Raw genomic sequence first — 19,950 nt, 5'->3', positions numbered from 1 at the left:
CAGGAGACATCAAAACCAGCAAGAAGTACAAGAGTTAGATGGGGGTTTGAAGATTTGAAAATAAGTGTACCAAACACAACCACCTTGTGCTACCCAGTGTTCTAAAGGGTACCAGGAATGACAGGCAGCCCCAGAACAGGAGTGACTGCTACACAAACCTGGAGCTCTGTGTACCACACTTGTCAGGCAGAATCCTGAACAAGCACAGTTCACCTGCTTACCAAAAGCTTTGGAGCAACTTGCCAAGTTGGTCCCATGCATCAAAACAAATAAGTGAAAAACAAAACAGGCATGGGAGCATGAGCACAAAGAAGGCTCTACATCTCAGCAGGCACTACAGTTTCCTCAACATGGTGTTGTGATTCACTTATGGGATTTTTGGTTAGGTTTTTGTTTGACTGTTTGTTTGTTTGGGGGTTTTAACAGACATACATAATTTCTCAAAGCAAATCATAATGTTACTTGACAGTGGTCATAAGCACTAGAGTCTCTAGCTCTTTAACACAGGGTACAGCACCCTGACCCAAAAAAATACAATAGCTTGAATTATTTGCCAAAAAAGAAAGAGAAAAAAAAACAGAGAGAAGCAGCTTTCCATATACATTGTGGAGTGTAAAGTTTCAGCTGCATTTCTGATTTTATGAGCTTCAAATATTTTTTGCATTCCACATTCCTCCAGTCTCATGTCAACAACAAAGGAATTAGAGAAATTTTACCTGCTCTAGGTGTTTGAGGCCCTCTTCATCATCTGGGTCAGTGGGAATGTTGCCCATGCCTGGAGCAGCTGTGACAGGTGTTTGAACTGGCCGCAGAGCAGGATTTGAATTGGAAACAGGAGGAGAAAGATGAGCAGAAGCAGCTGTGTCTGCAGAAATCTGTGGCAAAGGTTGGGCAAGAGAGGCCATATCTAAAGAGAAACGTTAAAGTTAATTATCTTTAACATAAATGAACAATTATTTTTAAGAACTTAATGCAGAGAATATTCAATGGCTCATATTTGCACTAAAGTAAAAGCATTTTCAGTTCTTCCTGAATGCAATGCTTACAGCACAAGCACCCAGCCTAACTTCAAGGAACAGTTTAGTTCTATCAGTGCAGAACTCGGAACATTTGAGCATATCCCATTTCCCGGCCACACACGTTTGTCCAGACTATTCTGCTGTACCACCAAGAGGCACATCCACAACTAGCTCATGTTTCTCTGGAAGCATTTCAGTGTGAAGTACATGCACTGCAACCATCTGAGATGGCATATCCAACAAATCCTGTACTTATAGACCAGTCAGTGAATTCTGACTTTCCATCAACATAATCCATTTAAGGGGCCAGAATTACTCACAGTGAGTAATGGAAATTTACTAAATTTATCTGTCAGGTTTATTACCTTCCCCTCTGTTGGACATTTTGGCTGACAGTGTATTCTCCACTCGATTCTCTTTATCTTCTGTTTTTTCTGTTCTTTCTGGCAAAGACTCTTCTTTCCTTTCAAAAAGGTTTGTCTGCAGCGGGTCAGGAGGCTGGGATTTTGGTGGGGTGTCTGACCTGGCAGCTGGAGATGATGCCTGAGCTGCTTCTTCCACTGATTCTGTAACAGGGCACAGTTCTAAGTAACTGAATTAACAGAAATTCTACACTGCCAGTTGCAGACGAAGTCTCCCTTACCTGCCACTATTCTTTCTGCTTTCTCCCCCTCTTTTTTGTTCTTTTCATGATCTTTGGCTTCTTCATTGTGGCTCCCTTCAGAATCAGACCTTTCCTCCCCTTCCTCCACAGGCCGGAAGTCCATCTCCTGCTCCTCTGGGATTGGCTCCTTCTGCACTTTCTGCAAAGTCAATGCAATAACCCATAACCCACCTGACACCACGTGACATTTGTGAGTGTGACCCAAGGGCCCAAAGCAGCTTTTCACCTTTAAAGAGAGAAATGCTCCAGAGGAGTCAAACGTGCCCATTTCTTCCTCAGCATCCTCCAAGCACCATTCTGGCAGACTGTCCCTGTCGTCGTCCATGCTGCCGCTGCCGCAGCGAACACGGCGATAGCCCCGCTCGTCGTCCCGGTCCCGGAAATCAAACTCGAACCTCCGCCGCCGCTCCATGTGCTCCCGCCAGCCTGCGGAATGAGGGCCGTCTAAGGCGGGGAAAGGAGCTTTACCACACAGTCCTGGGGCATGCTCACACAACGGGGTGGGGGGGGGACGACACTGACAGCAATTCAGAAAGCCCCTACACCATACAGCCCACCTGTGAACAGGCAACTTCAAGGACAAGGCAAAGAAAAGGAGCATCTTGCCAATAAGCAGGAGACTTTCATATATTGTCCACTGTATATCCTCACATCATAAACTGCCGAATAAGGCTATTAAAAACCACATAAGGCTAAAAAAGCTTGGCTACAAAGTCTAAAACAGGCACCAAAATAAGACAAGCAATACTAGTTGCCAATTGAATTTACCAGCTATCATTGATTTAAGTCTCTTTTGGCACCCTTACACATGTAAGATTTTGTATTTTCCTTCAGGGACCATGCAGAAGTTGCATCCTGAATGAAACACCCATGGTTATGCTCTTGCCCTCAGATGCATATGCTTTTGTGCATATGCAGGAAAAACAGAGTGACAACTGTTCAAATACCTTTGAAAGGACTGGTCAGTCTCTTGAATTTTTTTTTTAGCCATGGAATACCAAAACTTTAAAAGAAGTGAGAGAACTTTCCCAATTAATGTATAAACTTCAGAAGACACTGTCATTCAGCCAAGCTTCAAATTCTGAGTGCAATAATGTTATTTAAGATGTAAACAACTGGCTGCTAAGGAAAACAACCTGGAAGTGAAAGGAGCTTTCCATGCAATACAAGCCATCTTTATCACGAAGGAGCAAAGCAAAAATGAAGGCACCTTAGTGCTTTTTAGGGTGGCTGTTCTTTACTAGATTTAAAAAAAAAGTAAATTTTTTTTTGCTCCAAGAATCTGTGCACCAGAATCAGTGCAGCCACACAGCATCAAATGTCTACCAAAAAAAAAACAAAAAAACAAACCCAGCAAAAAAACCACAAAACAACAACAACAAAAAAAATAATCACAGTAAAGGGGAGAAATGTGGGCCCATTTCATGACTGATGAATGTTTCCACTCTCTCCTTAATACCCTAAGTATTAATATTAGCTATGCAAAAATCCACCTTTGTCTCACAAATACAGGAAATATAAAACAAGCTCCTTCCAGAAACATTACGAACTTCAATTTTAATTTTACCAAGGAAAGACAAATGTTAGACTTGTCACAAGGCCTTCACTATTCTATATGTGCTTATTTGCAAAAGCCCAGGTATTTTCAAAGTTCAGGTGAAGAACCATTCAGTCTGCTTGCAGAGATTTAGCCACACCACCTTTTACAGCCCCCACATTTTCAGAGCTATGCAGAGAGGCAGAAAGACATAGGTGTAGCAGACTCGTGCCCTTGTTTCTTAGCAACAAAATGTGTTTGAAAAAGCCCAGTTAGAATATAGGCCATAATTCATGTCTGAAATATCAGGCTACCAACCTTTTAAAGCAAGCCAAAAGGAGAGATAAACCTGACTTCTTACCTGAAGTTTTTTAATCAACAGTTAGGACACAAACACAGCTTCAAGTTCAGCCCAATACTATCACTAGGCAGTAGTTACCTGTTCAATATTTCATGTGTAGAGACCATTTTAAGTATAATTTATCCTTTGCAATTTATGGTGACACTGTAGGTGAGAGAGGACTACTGGCTGCTTCAGGAAAACCAAGAAACATTAGCCTTATTAATAGCTCTTTCTCTCTTAAAAGTTATATTCTGTAAATCAGCAGTAAAACTTTAAATATATACTAAAACAATACTAAATGCTAAACTAAACACTTAACAAAAAAATACTATACTTTTTTGGGCATATATTATATATAGACCTAGTTCTTACTTTGATCAATTTTAGAGCAAGATTCTCCAATGCACTTTAGTTGCTTCAAGATATTTAAGAAACGCAAGGAACAATGCCCAAAAATTCAACTCTAGTTGAATCACAGCATCTGATTCTGAATGTGGAGTGAATCAAGATGAATTTGCAAAGCCTTTCAAATAAAGCAGCAAAAAAAAAATCTTTGTATGAGAGTACAGCCTAAGGCCTCTCTCAAATGCTTTTCAAGAAAAAGAACAATTTGAAGAGCTATTTAAGTAAAGATACAAAATCATATAAAAAATTCTAGGCAAGAAAAAACTAATTCCTCTTCCTTAAGGCTGACTTGGTAACCAAAATCATGACCATCTATAGATCAGTCACTAGTTTTGAGACCAAAACAGGTGTATATGCTTCTGACAAAACAGACTTGCTTTGCAAATTTAAAGCACAATCAAGCCAGTGAATCTAAATCTGTGATCACACTCTTCTAGCAGTTATTAAAGCCAGTCTAAAGATCCTAGCAGGGAATAAAGAGAGCCAAGCCACAGGAAGGACCAACTAAACAAATGACAATAATCCTCTGAAGAAATTTCTCTATTTTTAGCAGGACGTATGACTATACTATTACCTAACACCAGAATAAGTACAAAGTAGTTTAAGCCATGCCAGTTTGAGTTCAACCTATTGTTTAAAGCAAAAATGTAATTTAAACCATTCTGATAGTTCTGTGGTTACTACTAAGAGGAGAATCCAGCTCTGATGAAAGCTGGAACTAGGACAATACAGCTGTCACCTCAGGCTCTCTCAAAATTCATAAATTTTCTGCAGATTCACCTAAAGTCTTTGAACCGGCTTTCAACAATACCTGATAAAACTAACTCATAAGGGAAGTCCAGTTAGTTTCTACTACACTAAAAATTCAAACAAGCAGTAATATTTTCCACAACACAAGTGAGATGAATTTTCGAAACCTTCCTCAGAACATCCAAGAAAGTTCAAGACCTGAATGTACTTCTGAACTTTGAGGTCTGTGCTTCTTTTTAAGCTAAAGCATGCAGGCTGGTACTTGAAGAACACTCCACTCCTGAGCATCATGCTGCATTCATGAGGTAGCTGGCCTGACGTTGCCTCAACTAGATAACAAAGCAGCAGTGTCTGATCAACAATTGTGACCAAACACTGGGGAAAAGAAAATTATATTCTTCAAAACTTGCCTTTTAGCCTTGCTCTAAATAGAAAACATCTGATGATAAATCAAGCCTTGGGCTCGCTGCTAAATTTTAGTACAAGAGAGCAGCTGTTTGAGAGCAGAGTTCTACACAGCCGTGAAGAAGGCTCCAAAGAGAGGTGATGGCTGCTCACAACAATAATAGCACTGAAAGTCTGAGATGTTGAAAAGGGCAACAGAACTACTGTAAGAGCGACTGGGCCATATTTTATTGAAGAGAAGTTGTCCACCTCAGCCCCAAAAAGGTCCTGTGCTTTCTTTCTCTCCTATCATGTTTAGCATGGAGCAAATAAGGTTCAAGCGGGGAGACCTTACCACTCTCTAGAACTACCATAAAGAAAGTTTGTATCGGGCATGAGGAGCAATTTCTTCACTGAAAGGATTGTCAAGCATTAGCACAAGTGACCAGTGAAGTGGTGGAGGCCCCATCCCTGGAGGGATTTAAAAGCCATGTAGATGTGGCACTTAAGTACATGGTTTAGTGGTGGCCTTTGCAGTGCTGGTTCAATAGTTGCACTCAAACACCTTAACGGTCTTTTCCAAACTTAAACATTTTATTATTCTATGAATATGCGACAGTAGAAGAGCCTAAACCTCTCCTAGTACTCCAGAAGCCCTCTGCAGACAAAAGATAGCCAAGCCCAGGATCCCACACCACATATGAATCATTTCCAAAGAGAAAGGAAACAAAAAAAACAAAAAAACAACCAAACAAAAACAACTATAATATGCTTCAGTACTACTACTGAAATATCAAGTTCTGCTTTGTATTTCTCCTGCAATTCCAGCAATGCAACGTTGGAAAGCAAGTGACCAGACTTGCTCCATCAGGTCCAGGGAGAGTGAAACCAAACAAGTGCCCAAAGTTTATTGAGACAAGATCTCCTGTAACTAACTACAAAACCTGTAGAGCAACATATATGGAGATTTTCCAAGGATGCTTCTACGCATTGCAAACACGTCAGAGAACTAGAAAGAGATCAATGACCAGGCTGCTGTCATTCTGCAGCCTTATGTATGGTGTCTAATATGGGTGATTTCTGTCCTCTCATCTTCACAGTCACAAAGAAATAGTACTATTAAAAACCCCTTGTTTTACCAGGTGCATACACACCTGGAGCACAATACAGACAAGTGCACACCCGAAAAGTATTATTCCGTTAAATGTGTAAGTGTACTGAAGATGCTAAAAGGAAAACATAAGGCACATAATTTTATGCTAATCATTTTGTGACCAAGAGCCCCACACATGCCAGGACAGCATTTAATGACCAGACTACATGAACCTATTTTTGCCCTGAATGTGGCACCTCCCTCTCCTCATGGTCTCTACCCTCTCTCTGTAACCACAGCTGCATGTTTGCCCCGCTCTGCTCTCACCTGGACTGTGAGGACGCCACCTCTCCCCATCCCTCCGTGACCCAGCCAGTCGCCAGCCTCCATCCTCATCTTCCCCATTCTGTTCCTCCCTGAAGATGCGCCAGTTCTCGCTCTCAGAGCGTATAAATTCGTGTTTCCTCCCCGCAGTCACTGTCCCACCTTCCTCAAAGTTTGGTCTCACTGCAAAGAAAACACAGGCCAGTGAACATGTATCCTGTCTTTAGAGAAATAAAAAAAGTGCTGAAATCTTGCTTCCTTGGAGGTTAAAAATATATCAGAAGTGGTTACAGGAACCTAGGAGAGGAATTGAAATTCATGAAGGAAACATGACAAAGATTTAAGAAATCCAGGTCCCTAAGTACCTTGGGATGGAAAGACCAAAGGAAAAAAAAAAAATCCAGAAGGCAGCTAAGCATATAGGAAAGACAAAGGAGAAAAAAGCAGTTCAAGAGACGTAGGGAAATGTAACAGAAATAAGGCAAAAGCGTGCAGAGAAAAAGAATAAACTGCTTTATCATGAAGTGTCTCAAGCTAAATGGGAGCACAGTGGAGACATAAACCAAATATATTTCCTACTTCTGTAATAAAAAGAAAGTGAGATATATTTATTTAATCCAACATACAGCAGTCTAATTATTAGAAAATACTGAAAATTTAAAGTAGCATTGAGGAATAAATGAGAAAAAGCTTAGCAATGTTAACATCATGCTGTGAATCCATCTTCTGGAGAGCCAAGGTCAGTGAATGAAGGCCTAGAAGCAATTATGCCTGAGCTGAAGGATAAGTCTACTAGAAGTTGAGGAGGCAGGATAGTCTTTTAGTTACCAATCTACATTATGTTATATTTAAAACAAAACATTAAATCCTCAAATACTTATGAAGAGCAACCTTGTCAGGAAAAGATTATACAAATATTTTTATGAAGAGACTCCACATTATACACCAAGATCTCCGTATCATACACCAGTATGCCAAGGCTTAACACAGATGCTGCTTTCACTGCTGACTTGCCCAGACAAGATATCCCAGCACTGAAATAACTTATTGGCATTAAGTTATAAGTTTCTATGGCATTAGAAATGTAGAAATTAAAAAAAAAAAAAAAAAAAAAAACCAAATATAAGAGGTCAGTATTATATTCATCTGAGGAAGGGATCACCTGTGGTTCCAAAACCTTTCCAAACACAGCAGAGAGACTGTTCTGATGCCACATGCAGTGGAATTAAGAGAAAAAAAATGCAGCGTCTCATGATATACTGCAGTTTTCTGGAACTAGGACATTACAGCAAGCATCGGTCAAAGAATAAGATATGTGTCCAAACAGGTCTGGCATAAGATGATCCTGAAGATTAGACAGACCGGCCAAGAAACTAGTTCTTTACAAACACAAACCAGTCACAGGTTAAGGACCAGAAAAATCAAGCTACCCAAGCAACAGAAAGACTGTGACAAACTGAAGACAGGAAAATTCCTACAGATTACATCTAAATTCTTAACTTCCAAAGTCCCAGCATGTTCTTTGCAAACTGTTTCTACATTTGAGAACAGTCATTTCAGCTGAAATTACTCAGATCACAGAGTCAGGACTTGGCAATGTTTTAAGGACGAAAGAAACTAAAATGCAATCTATGGTTTTGCCTTGGACTAATTGACTGGACTTCCTGAAGAGAAGGAGCAGTAAAAGGGCACCTCTGTTCAGGTCTGTCACAAAGCCAGCAATGGTGTTTACAGAAAACTTCAGACAGAGCTGAGTGGTATCCAGCTAGAAAAGCCTACAGCTGTGCAACGCTGATTTGAAGGAATACTGACTGTGGAGAACAAAGCTGGATTTGGGGATGTGGCCCCATGGTAACACATTCATGAAGAGGAGTTACAAACAGAATGGCAAGTAACTTCTGTTCTCCAGGCTGCCAGCCCACTTTTCCTATGGCATGCTCACTGGAAAGAATAAACAGGAAAGCCATGACTGACAACACTGCTGTTTCCTCTACAGAGGAGCAAGAACCAGGAGAGTCTATCAAGTACTTGGACTTGCTCTCTTCTCTCTGCTGCCTGCTACATAACTCCTCAAGAGGAAGATAAAAATAAAAACCTTTGCAGACAGTGTTTTTAAAGGAACTGAAGTAACTTTGCCTAAATGTGTATTTTTTTAAAGTTTATTTTACAGAAGAATAATTATTAAAATTATGCTTCTAGAGAAAGACTACCATCTCATTAGAATACTACTGGACAAGCTAGGAATACCACTTGAATACAAACACCATGAAATGACTCCCAGTGACAGATCAGAAGTTCTGAATCCCATTTCTAGCTTCAAATTTTCCATCTCTTTGCATAAAATCTCAACCTCAACACTAGGTCTCAAAAACATACTCTCAAATATAATTCTGTGTTTTTTCATTAAATTTGCCATTATCTACTATGGCCAGTGTGAGTCAGCCAATAGATTCAAATGAATTAACAAGAGTTAAATTCTATAACACACCTGAAAAACACACTGCACCTAATTTCACGCGTTATACAACTGTGTAGAGATTTCCAATTCATTCAGTTGAATTAGATTAGAAAACCAGTGACCACACAGGGTATGTTTTCTACTGTTCAAAAGATGGGTTTCTAAGAAAATACTGTTTGAAACAAAAATCCTATTTGTAACTAAGTGAGCTGTCTGCAGTGGAGGGAAGAGTGAAGGGCGAGTCACATTGTCCTACAGCCTTGTCACACTGGTGGGAGTCCCCTGGCACTACATTATTTGCCCTGGTTATCAAAGTCACACCATGCCTATCAACTTCCAGTGCTGTGCCTGAACATGTATTAAAATGCTCCATACTAATGAAGCAAAAAATTAATGTTTTGCAATTTAGGGTTGGGGGAAGGTTAAAGAAGAAAAAATAGAGAGGATTTTGTTTCCTAAGCAGGAAAGTCTACATTAATGATTTTCCCAGCAGGCCTTCAGTAGTTTTACTGCAAACAACCACAGCCTTTGTTTCTCAGATCCTCTTACATCTGACGTTCAGTCAAAGCTCTCACATCAGCAGCTCACCAAGGGATAAAAAAAAAAAAAAAAAAAAAAAGTGAACGAGTAATGTGCTCCAGAGCTGTCCTCAGAGTTGGTCCAGCAGGGAAGCACACTGATCACTCTGCACAGCCACTCGCTCAGACATACCCTCAACAACTTCCCTCATTTCATGAGTGAAAGAACAAATAGCTTAAGCAAAAGTGGTTTCATCTGTGCATGGAATCAGCAAGCCACCTAATCTGCCTTGCTTCATTCCTAGGCTTTAGCAAAATCCTGTGATTAATTCCATGTTTTCACAAAGGAGCAATGTGGAGATGGAAATGGCCAGGTCAACATCTTCTGAGCAGTATTAGGCTGCAATTCAGCAACACCCTCCTGAAACCACAGGCTGCACCATGATCTGCATCCACCTTTCTATTAACATTCCAGAGCTGGGGACCTCACAGGAAAGGAAGAAGTATTGAGTGGAGCAGCAGTGAGACAGAGTGTCTCTTCACCCAAACAGTAGTTGACACTGGTTTGAGAAAAGGTATCAGTGAACAGTGGGGGGTTTTCAGCAGCAATATGGGAACTTTTCCACTCAGCTTTTCCAAGGGAATTTTGGCCTTTTCAACTTTCATGTAAAACTTGATGTTATACAAACCCAAAAAATTATCTTGATTAAGGAGGTGAGAAGGAAGGCACCCCTTCTCCAAGTAAGTGTTTGAGGATTTCTCCTTGGCTGCTAAAGGTTTGTGTTGGGTAAAGAAATGCTCCTAACAAACCAGCATTCTTTTCCACATGATCAGAGCCAACTGGCCCTCCTGCAGGCAAAATGACCAATCAAATCAGCTTCAGATGGAAACCAATCCCCCCAGCATATAAACACGGGAATGAGACATACAAACCCATTTTTAAAGGTTTTGGGTTTGTTTTTTTTAAAATCTCTACCAACCACTTGTGGGAAGTTTCTTGCTAGTACTGGGACTAGTACACCAGACCAGAGCAATCCCTCTCCTGGAGCCCAGGTTATCCTCTCCTCCTGCACAAACATCCTCTGAAGACCGGTAAGTACACAAAATCATCATATCTTTTCCTTTTTTCTTATTGTACAGTTTGAACTGTTCTGTCACTCTTTAATCAAAGAAATCAAAGTTACTTTTAGGGCAGAGTTTTATTTCTAAAGCTTGCTAAATTAAGTATCACCTTAAACAAAATGGCTGCTGATTTTTCTACCTCAAAAAGAAAATGCTCTCTCAGGTGACCACAGTCCTAAGAGCACACAGAACAAAAACCAAAGTCTTTATGCAGTATTTTTTCAGAAAGGTTTTGAGATAAATGCTGGAAAGGCTCTGCAGACAGGGAGCATTTGAAAGCTCCATCTAGAGCAGCTGGGTGAAATCGGCCAAGAATTATCGAAAAGTCATCCTCACCTTGTTGCTCTCAAAACTCAGCATTCAGTTCCATCACAAATTAGAAGAAACAAGCTTCACATCTTAAAACATGCTTTTACCATCTCCATTTTACCATTCAACAGTTTTCAATCAATGCATTCATCCCTGTGCTTACGGACACAACGAGCTGGCACAACTGCCCGGGACACCACATATGGACATGGAGTGAACTCCACTGTCCTGCAAAACTCAGCCATTCTAGGAAAACCATGGGAAAGTCTGCATGACTTTCTGCTCTTCAAAAACAGTAGGTTTCACAAAAAAGGGTCACAGCAAACTTCTATTACTGCAGCTTTACATCAAATAAAACCCTCCCTTGTAACAGTCAAATTACTCCTCCGTTATCAATATTTAATTCTGCAATTAAGATCCTTTATAAGGATTTAATATATACTAGAATATTTTAAAGTCTTTACCAACACTTTACTTAAATGTTGCTTTTCTTCCTCTTTAGAAGTGGTCAGACTAGTTGGTCCACTCAGATGCTACTTCAAAATGAATAATTAGTATTCATGGATCCTCAGAGTACTGATGTGAAAATACATTATATATATAATAGAGCCCTATTTAGCTACCCAAAAATCAAGTACATAAGCAGCCTTGTTTTCTATACTATAAAAGGAGACATACTCTCCTACTTTACCACTTCTTCTAAAGTGCATTCTGTAACAAATTGTCACAAAGTTGAAAGTACAGCTCTCACATCCTATCCTTTACTGCACTTTGAAAAATATAACTTGGGGTAAACAAACTCAAGTTTCCGTTTTTATAGGACCTACTTATAAATGTAACAAGTCCTGAAAACTTATCTTAATTCTGTATACTGCTCTAAAGTAACAGTTTTGTCACAAACTACTTCCATTCATCTGAATGAGGCATTACAAAACCAAAAGGACAAATAGGTTTGAAATGTTAACTGTTCTACTTATAACAGGAGCATAAGCATTCAACCAGTGCAGCTTCTCAAGCTGAATTACTTCCTAGATTTCTAAGACTGTCCCCTTATGTAAATTATATGATCCAATCATGTTATCCATACTGAAAAAACTTTCATTTGCTAATAATAATGCCAGAGCATCTCCAAGGGTGGCCATTCAGTCTAAAAAATACATACTCTAAAAATAACACATAAAACAGCCACTTTAATAGCATAAAAGATAGCTTTAAAAATTATAATCTTAGTTTGTTCTTATTGCAAAGTGCAGAGGCAGCTACAGACTTGCACAGTCCCAGTTCAGAGCAGACAAGGTTTAAATCTGAATCTTGAGCATGATCATGCAAACCCAGGCCAAGTAAAGAGGGAATGTACACGTCCCCACAGGGGCATGCCACCACCCAGGTTCCAGTAAATCTTCAAGTGATGCTGCAGTTATAAGCAGTTTTCGCAGTCACTCCAGAAAACAGCAGATCCTCAAAACCATTTTCCTGTCAGAATGAAGCAGCACAGCATAAACTGTTTAAAATCCCCTCCAAGGTCAATTAGAACAGACTTTGTTAAGACTAGAAGTTGGGCAAGTAGGGCAACACTGCAGAAGTCTCCCCTGCACACAACTCCTCACTCAGGCACCTCGAAAGGCTGCAGACGCATTTCAACTGAGAAGGCAAACGAAAATGACGATGGTGCTCCCAATGAGTTGCCCTGCAACCCTACCGGAGTCCTAAGAAAAAGCTAAGCAAGAGGAAAGGAGAGGAAATCAACGTGGTGGCACAGAATAGGAATGCAATAAAGGCTGTTACAACACAAGAAGATCTCAGTCAAACAGGCAAAGCATGAGGGAAGATCAGTTGCTGGAACATGAATTTCAGAAATGCAAGCAACATCCCAAAGCGGTAAGGCAAGTTTTTATCACACAAATCATTAGCCAGCCAGGTCAGTTTAGAACCTATCCCATTCCTAGAAGGAATCTGACTTGTTTTTTTTTTAAATTAGTACTCACCCTGTACTACCTTGATTTGTCTTAGAGAAGTATATAGAAGGAAGAAGGCAGGATTAAGGATAGGATGAAGGTAATAAAAACACTGAAAACCAAAAAGAGCTAAGAAGTGACAGACACACTGTTGGTGATAATGTAGCTTTCAAGAGAATGTAAACAGGAAGTATTAGACACAGCAAGTATGTGATAAGGGACTGGTCAGCATGCCAAGAGGTTTAGGAAAGTGATTTTTGACAGTTCCTGTCTTTCTAGCCAGGAATCAACAGAGATATGGACAGACAAGAAACACCCCAAAGCTTCAACAATTGCATAAATCAGGAACCAGGAAAACCAAAACCCACAGAATAATGTAACAAAGGTTGTTAAGAGAGAAACTGGACAAAACTGGATAAATAACAGCACATGTATGTTACAGTGGAGACAAGAATTCTCCAACAAACACAGAATTTTTCTTTTCAAATCGAAGTTGAATGTCTTCCCTAAAAAAATACACTGAAACTGGGATTAATGTGGGGTCATCAAGGACCATGCCTTCAATCAGGTGGCCCAAATTGTTTACAACTTCATTAATTTATCACTAACAAGGAAAGAAGGTATTTGTATTTTTTTTACTATGGGCAAGGAAAGGAATAGACAGAAGATGTTAAGGTTCAGAGTCACATCTGCTCTCAAGCTGCCTCTGTTTTTCAGAATAGAGAGGACTGATCCCCCAGCCTGGGTAAGCCATTTCCCGTGGGCCAGTTGCTTTTTTGCCTCTTACTCTCACCCAACTGCACTGCTCTGAGAGTCTATTTGCAGTTTCTTATCTGTTTTACTCACTCCAAGAAGCTAAGACTTTTGGCGCTTAATCCATGAACAGCACTTGAAAAAAGGAGTTTTGGAACTCAAGCATACACATTTCCAATGCTATCCCTGCCACTGAAACAGAAAACTAACATTTTCAACAGTCCTAGACTAGAAGAATCAGAGCACAGTGCATAACCTGGTTAACCTCAGAAGGCAAATTCACCTGCTTGGGAGTCTCAAGGAGCAGAGACAGGACTGTTCTGAAATGAGCTCTTAGGGGCTAATGTAGGTTCTCTTTCTGCAGTGCCTTCAAAATCAGTCTGGAATCAATTCTGCCCATTGAAAAAATCCCAAAGAACCAGACTGACTTTTTTCAGAGTTTAAGACAAGAGATGAATCACCACCCTAACAAACTCCTTAATCAACAAATCTGAGATCCTACAATGTTGACAGCATTTGCTCTATGTCTCTAGTGCTCAAACACACTGCCTTATTACTTGAGTGAAGATCTGAAGCACAGCCAAAAAAAAGTACCGTCTTAAGAATGTTCTCCCTTTCTTCTTAATGTATGTAACACCACAGAAAAGGCCTCTGTCACCAATCAGCTAGCATCAGAATAGTTTATTTGTTTTGTAAACCCAAATTGCTTAGAGTCTACAAAGCAGGGCCTGCCCTCAAAGCACCACAAGAATTTACAGGAAAACACAAGCTTTGGCTTTTGGTTGTGTTTTGTTGTTTTAGGTTTTTTTTTTTTGTTTGCTGGTTTGTTTTTGAATGCATGATGCACTCAAGGCATTTTGCTCTATAAGTGTTCTCTATTCAAACAAGGGAGTGTTTCTTGTGAGTAGTGCTTACTCTATGATAAAACCAAGGCACTGTTTTGAGTATGGTCCCCATCATCCTTCTCATTCAGAGATGCCCATTTTCCAGCTCCTTCAAGAAAGGCTCATCTAAATCCCAACACAAGGCCCTGTGCTCTAGAGACAAGTCACTAATCACTGGATCACCAGAAGCATGTAAAACTGCATTTAGGTTACTGTACAATAAGAGTAAGACCTGCCATTCAGGGAGCTGAGCAGCAGATTGAAAAGCCAGTTCAGTGAAGGTGGAGGGTAATGCTATAAACTGGATGGACTACAACCAAAATCCCCCAAGAAAAGTAGCCTGGTACTACACACCAGGAGAACCTCACTAAGTTCACTGGAGTCTCTGAAACAGGGAATGGTTTCAAAATATTCCTCCTGGGAGATGTGAACTGAAAAATTAAAAATAAGGGGGAAACCACCAAATTCCACTCAGGCCATCATCTACTCTATCTCCCTCTGACTATGGCATGGATAGAAATAATAGCTGGACAGTTTTGAAAAGCCATAGAAGAAAAACAAACTTCGCTAAAGAGTCACTGTGATGTCAATCCTCATATCTCAGTAGGCATTAAACAGAAGTAAAAGCAAGAGAGAATGTTCTGTAGTTACCAAAATTTGGTTGAAGGTTAAGCAACAGTCATGTAAACTGCTGGTTTATGGGATCAAAGATGACAAGACCAATTTTCACCTATTATAAATTCATTCTGAATTTTAGGATCCTTCCCTCTAATGCATTTCAGGAGAAAACTAAGATGGCACTGTTGGAAGGGAAAAATCCAATTCCTCTATGAAAAAATATAATTGACTGAAACAGCCATAATTCAAAGAAAAGTCAAATAGGAAACCAAAACTGACTAAATACACCATATATAATTATCATTTGCAGAATTTACATGCATTTTTAATCTGCTCTTCTACAAACAAGCTTCCTCACAACCTTCTTTAAATAGGTTGTACACATCACAAAGTCTCTATTTTACACAAACCTGTACTTAATTTCAATCTATCCCAGGTGAACTTGAAACATCCAGTAATTATAAAATGTATGGATTTGTGTGACCACTGTCTTGTCAAAAAACATTCACCAGCTCTGGAAAATTCCACAAGCTTTAAGGTTTAAAAGCAAACAAAGGAGCCTAACATGTCAAATATCTACAGGTTTTTTGCTTCCTATACCTGCAATTCCACCTTAATTCCCATATGCCTACTGTCCTATTTTATTTGGTCACTAACAAAAATTGCACTGCTCAGGCAGACTAGACTGGAAGTTATGTCAGTGTATTTTCTGTATTGCTCTCCTGCCCTCTTTTTACCTCATCTTACTCTTATTACATAAACAGCCTCAGGCTCTCAGAAGCAGCTCTGCCCTGAATACTGCAATTCTGTTTAACTGGACATGGAAGGTGCAAACAGCAGACAATTCTTCAGCTAGCAGAGTAAGAAAGAGCTAGTAGCTAAAGTACAGCATTCCCCTAAAATGCATACATATGTTACAGAAATAATATAATAAACATTCTTTCCTTAGTACTATGCTATTGTTAATAGCATTCATAATAGTATTGGTAAATTACCATACTCTGTTCAAAAGAAGTCACAAAATTTAATACAATCAGCAAAATTCAGTTTCTTTTCACACAATATGATGCCTAATCCCATCCCACTCATCCCTAAAGAATTAAAGTACGTGACTCTAATGTAAATTGAGGAAAGTAAAGTATGAAATATATACTTAAACAGCTAAGCAGGAAGAATTTGAAAAGTAGTCAGATTTTTAGACCTGATCTTTTTTAGCAAAGTATTACCACAAACAGTGGTAAAATCCTCTCCAGGCTCCTGACTTAATCTTCTCTGGATTGCAATGTGTAAGCCCTCCTTTGTTGGCTGCAGTATTTCTACCCCTGCTGATGTGTCAGAAGCTGTGAACATTAGGTAAAATCCAAATATGTGGCATTGTATCACCTTTTTTCCTTTCTTCTCCTTTCTAGAAGATGACAACAGATATGATAGAGAGCAACAACACCAAATCAAGCGCTCCCCTCCTGTCTCAGCGGTACCTGAGGCTGGTGACCAAGGACGGCCACAGCACATTCCAGATGGCTGGTGCCCAGGGCAGAAGTGTGGCGTACCTGCGAGACGTGTGGGGAATACTCATGGACATGCGCTGGAGATGGATGATGCTCGTCTTCTCAGCTTCCTTTGTCATTCACTGGCTGGTCTTTGCAGTGCTCTGGTATCTGCTGGCTGAGATGAATGGGGACCTGGAGCTGGACCACGATGCTCCACCTGACAACCACACTATATGTGTCAAGTACATCACCAGTTTTACAGCTGCCTTCTCCTTCTCACTGGAGACACAACTCACGATTGGCTATGGTACCATGTTCCCAAGTGGGGATTGTCCCAGTGCTATTGCACTGCTGGCAATCCAGATGGTCCTGGGGCTCATGCTAGAAGCCTTCCTCACAGGTAATCCTTCCTACTTCACCTTAACACATAATAGATGTAACAACTGCATTTAAGAATAGAGCTAGAAGTAAATACTGTTCATTTTGAGATATGAAAGAAAAATTAAGGTAGCCACAACGATGACAAGATTTCAGCTATGTACTACTAAAACACTTTTAATCAACAAAAGACAAATTTAGTGTTATGATTATCTGGATTTAAGAATTTCACTATCCATTGCAAAAATATTTGTGGCAGATGAATGCATATTGTTCTCAATCATTTATTTCTTATACTATTCTCTCTCTCAGCTATTAGCATATAATTACAATATTTAAGTCAATTTGTTTTGACTTTTAAGGTATACTTTTGTCTAGCTGACCTATCTTCATTGATTATTAACTCAGTGTTTACGCATTCCTCAGTATCCAATGTAATCAAAGTTTTTACAATGTCACAGCTATTTTGAAGTATTTTAAGTTAATATATTCTTCACACTTAAAGTAATTCAAAATACTTTGAAAATACACAGGTTAGTTTACCGTGTATTAGAAAGAGCTTCTACAGTGCAACAACCCAAGACCAGTTCCTACTACTAATTACAGTAAGTTGGGGCAGTTAACTTCCAAATGTTAGTAAGTGAACGTAATTTAGAAAGAAACAGTTTAGGAAAGCCATACTTTTTTGAACAAAAGCAGGTTAGTATGATGCCAACCCCTAACAGTTCTTAAACATTGTCTTTCCAGCCTCAGCCTGCTTCTGCTCCCTTGGAGCCTGCAAGGAACCAGTCAAGGTCCCATGCTCACACTGAGTTTGCTTTTTCCCATGCTCCAGGTGCTTTCGTGGCCAAGATTGCACGGCCAAAGAACCGGGCGCTCTCCATCCGCTTCTCACACTCTGCCGTGGTCACACACACCGACGGGAAGCCACACCTCATGTTCCAGGTGGCCAATACTCGCTCCAGCCCCCTGACCAGTGTCCAGATCTCTGCTATACTTTACCAAGAACAAGAGAGCGGGCAGTTGCACCAAACTAGCATTGACTTTCACCTGGACAGCGTCACTGTGGAGGACTGTCCTTTTTTCATTTTCCCACTGACATACTACCACTCCATCACTGCATCCAGCCCGCTGGCTGCTCTCCTTCAACGAGAAGCTCCTCACCACTTTGAGCTTGTTGTCTTCCTGTCAGCTGTGCAGGAGGGCACAGGAGAAACGTGTCAGAGGAGAACATCCTACCTCCCATCAGAGATCCTGGTGTACCATCGCTTTGCCTCCCTGCTAGCCCGCAATGCCAAAGGTGAATACCAGATCAAGATGGAGAACTTTGATAAGACTATTCCTGAGCTCTCAGCTGCAGCTGACTCAAAAAGTCCAAAAAGGACTGACAAGGAGATCCGCATCAATGGACAGCATACCGACAGCTTCCAGCTCTCTGAGACTGGCCTCACAGAGTAGAGACAGACCTTGAACGTTGTGGTTTTTTAATTATTATTACATTAAACTTGTGGGTTCCATTTAAAAACTTACTTCTTTGCCTACCCTGCCGTCTTCCAGTGATCTCTCTCTTGCAGTCCTGTTCTTTTGATTACAACATGATATACAGAGTGAAGAGAACTTGTGTGCCCACTGAAGAGAGGCTGCATTAACCACCCAGGATGAAGTCAGGTGCATGAATCAGTACCAACTCTTGGGAAATTAGAAGAGCTATCTGCTGAATTAACCAGAGTATAATTAAAACCACACTGACCCTGAGAGATCTTCAAAACTTCCAGAGCTGACCAAAGTCATAATTAACCAGCTTGTGACAAAATGGACAACAAAACAAAAGCAGAAAACATTCAGTAAATGAGTTCTAGCATAAGTAACTCTGTTCATCCAAGAGCCTCACTTTTCTATTCTCTTAACTCTTCGGGAACACAGACTTGCATCATTTTTCAGATGGCTGAAAGTCCTGCCAATCTCTCGTGGCAGTGAACAGCACTCGGGCTGTGCCTATTAAGCAAAATTGTCAATAGTAAGTGCATTTCTTCATTCTGCCAAATAAGAGAACATCTCACTCCCAGACAGGTCTAAGAAGACACTATCAAAAAATCTAGGTGCATATGACAAATACGGCAATGGAAAATTTTTCGTATTTGAAAACACTGAAAAAACTTTTTAGCAGTGGAAAAAAAAAAAAAAAAAAAAAGACTATTTTCAATGAGTGAATGTAGGGCTTCTTTTAAGGTCCATACATTCCATGTTTTCACCTTTGTGCTGCTTGTCTCAAGTATATCTGACCCAAAAGGATGCACTATATATAGGAGAAGTAGAACTGCATCCATTGATATTTTATGCTTTCTAACACCAATCTTTGCCTGTACACACAGCACAAAAAATATTTAGAGACACCTGAATCAATTTTGAAATAAAAAATTAAAACAAACTACACGAGACTTCTGTATTTAAGTGCCTCATAAACATACTGCAATTAAGACACTATTCTGAAGCTCCTAAATAATTTAAGATGCTAAAGGAAAAACACGATGGATAACTATTTCCAAGCTTTCAACAAAAGCAGTGTCTATTAGGTGTTCACATCTGAACACTCAAGCAGAATTAAAAAAAGTTACCTTTCAAGGATAATAGATTTTTCCCAGAAACCCAGAGGGCACAAATAGCAACTTTCATAGACAACAGCATAAGACACTACCAAATATATTTCCTCTTAACTTCACCCAAGTGGTCAGCAGCAGGAAAAATGGTCTCAAAGATAGTTTAAATTGAAATCTCAAGCCACAAAACTGTTCACTGTTCATCCCAAACAGGATTGGCAAAAAGCTACTTTGGTTTAGGGTCTGGGGAAATAGGGAGCCACCCCACAGAAGCATTCCACACATGGTCGGAGAATGAGGCAGAAGGGCCACTTTTTTGTTCCAAGTGAGCTCTCATTCCAAATTAGTT

At 40.0% G+C, this 19,950-nt stretch overlaps 2 protein-coding genes across 14 annotated transcripts in view; one reads left to right on the top strand and one right to left on the bottom strand.

Moving 5' to 3' along the window:
• The window catches only part of GIGYF2 (GRB10 interacting GYF protein 2), a 72,393-nt gene that overhangs the window by 19,322 nt on the left and 33,121 nt on the right, over positions 1 to 19,950 (bottom strand). For 7 of the 13 annotated variants that reach the window (XM_056498816.1, XM_056498821.1, XM_056498815.1 and 4 more), the window contains 5 exons: positions 6,523 to 6,702; positions 1,910 to 2,109; positions 1,663 to 1,822; positions 1,385 to 1,585; positions 717 to 907 (listed from right to left, as the gene is read on the bottom strand). In XM_056498816.1, coding sequence (XP_056354791.1) covers positions 717 to 907; positions 1,385 to 1,585; positions 1,663 to 1,822; positions 1,910 to 2,109; positions 6,523 to 6,702 — 932 coding nt within the window. Of the gene's footprint in view, positions 1 to 716; positions 908 to 1,384; positions 1,586 to 1,662; positions 1,823 to 1,909; positions 2,128 to 6,522; positions 6,703 to 19,950 lie in introns of all 13 variants that reach the window. The other 6 variants (XM_056498813.1, XM_056498811.1, XM_056498810.1 and 3 more) reach the window with 1 other exon arrangement.
• KCNJ13 (potassium inwardly rectifying channel subfamily J member 13) lies at positions 10,384 to 18,462 on the top strand. The gene is given in 3 exon segments (XM_056498829.1): positions 10,384 to 10,587; positions 16,546 to 17,026; positions 17,840 to 18,462. Coding segments are annotated over 3 exon segments (1,278 nt in total). The 5' UTR covers positions 10,384 to 10,413.

The sequence above is a fragment of the Oenanthe melanoleuca genome, chromosome 9 (assembly GCF_029582105.1).
Source record: "Oenanthe melanoleuca isolate GR-GAL-2019-014 chromosome 9, OMel1.0, whole genome shotgun sequence".
NCBI lineage: Eukaryota > Metazoa > Chordata > Aves > Passeriformes > Muscicapidae > Oenanthe > Oenanthe melanoleuca.
The sequence above is the reverse complement of the archived record's forward strand: the minus strand, read 5'-3'. Positions and strand labels throughout refer to the sequence as shown.